The sequence below is a fragment of the Aethina tumida genome, chromosome 5, assembly GCF_024364675.1.
Source record: "Aethina tumida isolate Nest 87 chromosome 5, icAetTumi1.1, whole genome shotgun sequence".
In the NCBI taxonomy this organism is placed as follows: domain Eukaryota; kingdom Metazoa; phylum Arthropoda; class Insecta; order Coleoptera; family Nitidulidae; genus Aethina; species Aethina tumida.
In genome coordinates, this window is record NC_065439.1 from 11,476,946 (window position 1) to 11,485,102 (window position 8,157).

The window sequence follows — 8,157 nt, forward strand, 5'->3', positions numbered from 1 at the left end:
GCAATTAAAAAAGTTCAAACCCGGTTTTCGCTTCGATTTCGTACCGTTTTATTATCAGGTGAAAACTCTGTGCACTCGTTTTTTATGGGATTCCATTCTGTCGAGTACAAATAGCATTTTCCGTGCAACTAATGAACTGCTGTAAACCTTATAATGCGCATAATCCTTAATAAGCTTTTGCACAACAAACTGGCATTTTAACGAGATTTTCCTGTTTTACTCGAAAATTTCACCTTAATTCAACGAAAATGGTCCTAGAGTTAAAAGGCACTATCATACACAATGATGGGTTCTTTAATCTAATAACTTTCGAAGATTGCCTCGTTAAAATGAAAACGCAACTGAACTAATTAAAAAAGTATCCTGTTTGTTAAATAATTTTCCTAACACAATATCGATTCGAAAAAGTTTTTAATTAGGCAAAACTGAAAGCAAATGCGAAACCCTTGTATTGATAAAAAATTTTTATGATTTATCACATCTGCTGCCAGAAAAGTTTGTTGGGTTAATTTGTGATTAAAACGCATTTCGAATTTAATCAGTCACTTTAGATTATAAACAACTTCCATCCCCATCAATGTTTTAAAAAGCCATTTAAAGAGATCGTCCATAATGATAAAAGTCGTTACCTAAGACATCGCATCAAAATTATCTTAGGTTGATGCACCCCAATTTTCCAGTGGGCTATACGACTGGGTACACCCCAACGTAATTTCCTCCGTCGCCATGCAAACTAGAAAATTGCCAATCCTGCGAAACACACCGCGTAACTATCGAAATGTATCGCCGCAATCGGATGGACTGGGTGGGCGGTTGGATCGTGGTGATTGAGGAGGGGGCGAGAGTTGGCGCAAATGTAAGACAATGACTCAGGAATGGGCAAGAATGCGGCCGAATGCAAATAAAGATCAGGTTAACCGGCTGGATTAGCGCATTGCGGCTGTTTTCTACACGGATTTCGACCCTTGTTTCAAACACACCGGGTTCCTGTTTATGTGGCAAATTATGTTTTGTTCTGGATCAAATTTGCGAACTTGTTTACATTAATTACGGGGCCCACTTTTAATTTGCAGCCGGAAGTTTTATACACAATTATCCAATGTTTTCACGCAGATTTTAATTAAATGTATTTTAAAATTTCGTAGACAATTTTTGATCTCAATTACAAAAATCTTAATGTTCAAATTAAAACTTTTTTAATGGTTTAACAAGAAGTTAAAGGGTAGGTGAAAATTATTACAAGGAATTGATTATTAATTAGAAAGCTTGAATTCCGATTAGGTTCATGCAGGTGTGAGCCCATTAATTAAAACTTTACGATTTGCTGGGTTTGTTAAGGGCTTTGCTCTATGAATAATGGCAAATTTATTACTTTGAACTATTAACTAACTAATTAGAGATTTTTTTACATGGCGTTAGCTATTTTCCTTTAATTTTATTAGAAGTACATACACTTTAATTTAAGTTCGCGACACTCCATATTTAAGGCCTATTTAAGGTGAAAACAGACTCGTAATTTATTTATCTGTAACCAGTCTATATCTATAATTAGCCCAAAATATAGAGAATGCATGCCATATCATCTACCATAATATTTTTATAGTCAGCATTATAGGACAAATTATTAGTTCATAAACTAAATTATTAGTATTACAAACAAGGAGTTTTAATACCACTTTATGGCACAGTAAAAAAGTCTCTCAAGGACCCTTAAAATAGACATCAAAAATCATTAAACAAATCATTAAAACATAAAGTTAATTCTAACTGGACAATTTCTGTTAAAATAATATTGGACAAAGTACGTACAATTCGTTGCCCAAACGTTTTATAATCAATGGGTTTAAGCACAAATATACGCAGAAGCTTAAAAGTCCAACTAAGTGCTTGAAGACCAATATTAAAAACTACTGTAATGTGACATTACATTAAGAATTTCATTTTTGTTTCAGGTCAATCTACATTTCCATCGACAGATTGTCGAAATCAGCCATGGGATCTCCAGAAAAATGCTGAAATTAAAATTTACCAACTGCAATTCATAAACAATTTCCTCAAGACGCAAACAGACAAAATAAAAAATAATGTCTAACATAACAGTGAACGTTACGAACGCGACGAGTACGGAAGTGTTAAAGGAAGTGGAATGGACGCATATCCTGTTGTTGTTCGTGAAGGCGACAATAATGGGTTCGATCATCATCATCTCGATTTTCGGCAATCTCCTGGTCATTGTTTCGGTGATGCGGCATCGGAAACTCCGCATAATCACCAACTACTATGTAATATCGTTGGCACTTGCGGACATGTTGGTGGCTATGTTCGCGATGACTTTCAATTTCAGTGTGCAAATATTCGACGAGTGGTTGTTCTCCGATTTCATGTGCGACGTCTGGAACAGCTTGGACGTTTACTTTTCGACCGCCTCAATCCTGCATTTGTGTTGCATCAGTGTGGACCGGTACTACGCCATTGTTAAGCCGCTGAAGTACATGCAAACGATGACGAAGAAAGTCGTGGCGTTGATGATCCTGAACACGTGGACGAGTCCGGCGTTGCTGAGTTTCGTGCCCATTTTCATGGGCTGGTACACGACTGAAGAGAATTTGATTTATCGAAAGGAGCATCCGGAAACTTGCGAGTTTGTCGTCAACACCACTTACGCGTTAATAAGCAGTTCCATCAGCTTTTGGATACCGTGTACCATAATGATATTCATGTATTTAGCTATCTTCAAGGAAGCCAACAAACAGGAGAAAGAAATGTACAACCGTCACGGAGCTGCCATGCTTTTACATCAGAACAACACCAACGGTGACATGCTGTCGAACTCGGGTGGTTCCTCCAAGACGTTAACGCTGCATGAAATCAATCAGGACCTACACCACACACCGACCAAGGAGAGGAACATGATCAAAATGAAGCGGGAGCACAAGGCCGCCCGCACCTTGGGCATTATAATGGGCATCTTCATCTTGTGCTGGTTGCCATTCTTCCTGTGGTACGCAAGCGTCACCATATGCACCACCTGCTACTGTCCCCCGATCGTCGTCTCCATTGTCTTCTGGATCGGCTACTTCAACTCCACACTAAACCCATTGATCTACGCGTACTTCAACCGCGACTTCAGGGAGGCGTTCAAGAACACGTTGCAGTGCGCCTTCTGCAGCCTGTGCAGACGGCCGCCCTCCGATCTGGACATAATCGACATCAGGAGGCCATCGATTAGATACGACGACCGAACAAGGAGTATTTATTCGGAGACCTATCTGAAACACTCGGACCGGAGGTGCTCGGAGTTCGGTTCGAGCCTTTGAGTAGACTTAACTAGCAGCAGGCTCACCACCACCAGTTTCTAGGGTGGTGGGCTTGCTGCTAGTGCGAACGGATACCTTTAGGGCTTAAGTAAAAAAATTTTGGTGCTGTTTTTTGTATGTAAAAAGATGAGTGACAGTGATTACAAGAGTGATGCAGTGAGCTAGGGTTAATTTAGTTTAAGGATGTTATACAAGTATATGAGAATTTGCCAAATGACATGATTTATTTCGTTGAGTGATATTTATTTCGTACTAACCAGTTGGGCAAATCATGTATACTAGTCCATTGATCTGTTTCGTTTCGAGATTTGTCCGGCCCCTTAATTACAAATATTTGTTACTTAAACTTAACGAACACTATAAACGTAGTTTAGGTTTTAGACATGTTTAAGTTGTAGTTAGATTTATGCATTTTTCTAACCAATATTGTATGATCGTCTCTTATTAAATTATTATTATTATTATGATTACAATTATTATTGTGTGCCACGTAATGATATTATCATTTTTTTTTTCATCCCCATAATAAAATTAGTTGTTTGTTTAGTGGTTCATCTATGACAAATCAGACGTTGTTTCAAATAATTTTGTACATCTTTTCGATTTTTATACAAATTCGTTTAGATTATAAACTTAAGTTTAATTAATATTAATTTAAGTTATATCCTAAAAACAGTATTATTATATTTATTATTGTATTATTATTGTACAAGTCGGAATAAATTAATTAAATTTAAACTACCTAATTTTGATATCGCTTTAGCTTCGGAACGTCTGACTTGTTAATTTGTGCTACCACACATTAAATTTTACGTAACAAATATAAAATTAAACAATTCATTTAACAAAGGGAAACAAACGTGCGAAAAGTATATCCAAATAAAGTTTTACGATCCGTAAACCCAAATCAATTTAGACGACAGTTAAAACCTGGTTTGGATATATTTCAAGTTTTATAAAACTAAGTTAAGACTGCGATTTTACAGCAAGTTACTAAACTTATACAAATGTTTATAAATAAGACAACTATTAAAATCTATTAAATTAAAATAAAACAAATTGTAGATAAATGTCTTCATGTCAGATATGTTAATGTACCTATTTAATGTGAGGAGTATCTCTAAACTAATAAAAACAAGTGTAGCGATATACAATCATCTTTTAGATAAAATGAAAATGTTCAATTATAAGCTGTGTAATTGACAATGTAATAGGTTTATTCCGATATTTAAATAATTATTTTTTGGGCAAAAACTAGTCAATAAAATTAATTACGTAATTGTGCAATATCTGAATTTGACTTATTATAAGGGAAATTCTACAGAAATTTTCAATTATAATAGATATTTTTATTGATAGATATTATTCGACCAATAGCGTTAAATTAAGATTTTTAAGCAATAAAAACTGTTTAGTAATTATACAGGATTTTCAACATCGAAAAAATAAAATATAAACAAATACTTGAACAATTTTTATTTGAATGTGATTTGTAAAAATTATATTTTGTAAACAATTGTATACCGTCTTCCCTAAAAAAATATATCAGTGTTCATGTTCATGACAACTCAATTTTAAAGTAAAAGAACTTTAGATGGAAAATTAATGTAATAAATGTTCCATGTTCAAAACCTATATTTGAATTTTTTACTATCGTTTTAAGTGAATGATTTTAGCGTTAAGATTTTCGAAAAAGATTACGTTTCGTTTATTTGTAAATAGATAGTTTGTTGCATTATACTTAAATATATTTATTGTTTGTTAATATTTTTTATCGTGAAAAATGTTTGTACATTTATAAAGTATGCTTTGTTATTTCAATTTTATGAAACTTACAATTGCTTTTACACAAGAAAGGACAGAACTAAAAATAAAATAACAACAGTATAAAACCATGTTTTCTTCTAAACCATTCTCCCTTAAACAGCAATCATTTCGTCGTCATTGTGCAACCTCATAAATAATTTAAGACGAACATCAAATCAGTGAATCAGTGTGTTAAGCGTTAACAGACTTTAACTAAAACTGACACCGTGGCATAATTCAATAACAATCCATCATTTCGATAAATTATTCATTGAGTTTGCTCTGTCTTAACCACTTGGCACTTTGGTTTACAAGCGCATAAATCAACACGAATCTAATAAACTGTTAATCATTTCAGAGGCTCCGCTCAAACCAACTGTTCATAATTCGCTGGATGTTTTCTAATGTAATAAGACGAATCAAACTGTTCTTGGATTATATTAGCATTAATATAAAGTTGCGGCTTAACTACATAAAAGTGGTGGCCGCCAAAAACATTTTGACAAGATTTCATTTACCTTCATTCTTATTTATATATTATAATAATAAAATTAACAACTCTCTTATTTCTGAAAGCACCATGAATAACATTTTTAAAATGACATTGAAGTTTGTAACAAGAAGACGTTTTAACAAAAAAACAACTTCTTTTATAAACAGACAAATTGGAAGACTGCTTTCTTGCCTTCTAGGCAAATAAAAATGAATTAATTTTGTCACAGAATTTAAGAATGTGTAGGAGAACAATCAAACGTCGACTGGGGAATACATTATGATTAGGAGATCCTTTTCTTGGCATTATTGCTAATATGGAATGTTTCATGAGTGATATAATAGAACCATTTGCCAACAATAATTTAACAGTAATGTAGATTTTTTTATTCTTGATAATGAAGCATGCAATGTCCTGATGTAAATCAAGTTGAAAACATATGGTACTATATGAAGTATCCATTAAAACATCAAAAACCATCAAATTTAGACAAATTTAAGTGAAGAATCAAGGAAATAGCTAACTTACAAAAAGAATCGACATTTTAGAAGTCTAAAATATGACGGTAGAAAAATCAAACTGTTCTTGGATTATATTAGCATTAATATAAAGTTGTGGATTAACTACATAAAAGTGGTGGCCGCCAAAAACACAGATTTTGTCAAGATTTCATTCACCTTCATCCTTATTTATATAATATAATAATAAAATTAACAACTGTCTTATTTCTGAAAGCACCATGAATAACGCTCTCAAATGACATTGAAATTTGTTACAAGAAGACCTCTTAACAAAAAAAACTCCTTTTATAAACAGACGAATTGAAAGACTCTGTAAACGAAATCCTTTCTTGCCTTCTAGGCAAATAAAGAGTAAATTAATTGAGTTATACAATTTAACAATACGTCGACTGGGGAATACATAATGATTAGGAATTCCTTTTCTTGGTATTATTGGTAATATGGATCGTATCATGAGAAATATAATGGAACCATTTACCAAGAATAATTTAACAGTTATACGGATATTCTTGATGAAGTTCTCGATTGACCGAATGTCCCGATGTAAATCCAATTGAAAACTTATGGAATTGCATTAAAATCTTCATTAAAACATCAAATTTAGATGAACTTAAATGAAGAATCATGAAACTGGCTAACTTACAAAAAGAATTAACATTTAAGAATTCTAAAATATATAGGAAGAAAAATTCATTTCATGAGATGCGTCTTTTCTTATAAACTGGAGTAATTTATTGCTTTTCACATGCAAATTCAACAAAATTCAAGTCAGCGATTTTTTTAGCAAAGATTTGGAAGGACATATAATGGTGATAAATCGTCTCCAGTTTAAAAGAAATTAATTAGTTTAAAACAGAATTTGGACGAAGGACTTGAAGATGAAATTAGGATCGGGGAGAATTTGAATAAAACATTCGAGTTTCGGGATATCGACCGTAGCTATTTAAGGAAGAGGTCCTCCCGAGGGAACAACAATATATGCCGTTAGCAAAAGGAAATGTACGATTATGTTCCTTCCCGGAAACTTGACTGACATTTATATATAGAAAAAGAAAATCGAACGTTTCCTTGAATTAATCAGTATTTCATCATCGATTTTGCGAAATGAAATCAACTGTCTCGTAAAAAAGCAGAATCCCCAGATTTTCGCAGCAATGAAAACCGTTTATTTACGGCCGTCCGAACACAGCAAACTTGCCGCTCTTTTTACTCGTCCCGTTTAACACGAGGTCGCGTCGAAATGAAAATTGTCCAATTGTTAATTTATTTAAATAAGATTTATCTTTTTTTTTTTTTGATTGAACCCGAACCGTTCGTTTTGCTTCCGCTTTGACTGAAAGTTGCCTTTCATTTACGCGAAACTGGAATTGTAACACTCTAATTGCTTTCATCCTCTATTTCTTTATTTAAAAAAAAAAAAAACACATAACTGTGTTTGAAAACTTAAACAAACATAAAAGCTTGTTTCAAGTTGTCTCCAATAATGATTGGAAGATTAAGTTTGTTAAAACAACTGCATCAATTTCAATTGTTTGGGTTTTTAGAGTTGAAATTGAGTCTGGTGTAAAAGTAAATATTTGCATTTCTAATTGTACAAAATGCAACAGATAATATGATAACATGAAACAGGACGATTCAAATTTATGTGCTTCGTTTATTAACGTCCAATGTTGATTAATCATTTTAGAAGTGCAATTCCTTTGTCATATTCAATCATATTCAGTCAATTTACGGTCATTTTCAAACATGAAAATCCATAACAATCCATAAGCACAGAAAAAAGCAATACACGTTTTTGGTTTGTTTTATTTGAATATTTTTTATTGTAATTATTATTTAAACATTTTTTAATTAAACTGTGGGTTATTGAAGGTATTTTACTACTATTTCTTTTTAACAATTATTCTCTATTTTGTAAATGTTAAAACGCTTTAGGGGTCCTTTAATGATATAAAGACAGTCAAAAAATATAAAATTATATTATACGTTATTTTAAAGTTAAAACAGTTGTTTATTTTAT

The 8,157-nt window shown here is 32.7% G+C and overlaps 1 protein-coding gene across 3 annotated transcripts in view; it reads left to right on the top strand.

Moving 5' to 3' along the window:
• The window catches only part of LOC109596521 (octopamine receptor beta-2R), a 58,771-nt gene extending 53,562 nt beyond the window's left edge, over nt 1–5,209 (top strand). For all 3 annotated transcript variants that reach the window (XM_049967683.1, XM_020012089.2, XM_049967682.1), the window contains one exon: nt 1,953–5,209. In XM_049967683.1, coding sequence (XP_049823640.1) covers nt 2,085–3,317 — 1,233 coding nt within the window. In that variant the 5' untranslated portion in view covers nt 1,953–2,084 and the 3' untranslated portion in view covers nt 3,318–5,209. The remainder of the gene's footprint in view (nt 1–1,952) is intronic.
• The last annotated feature ends 2,948 nt before the right edge of the window (nt 5,210–8,157 follow it).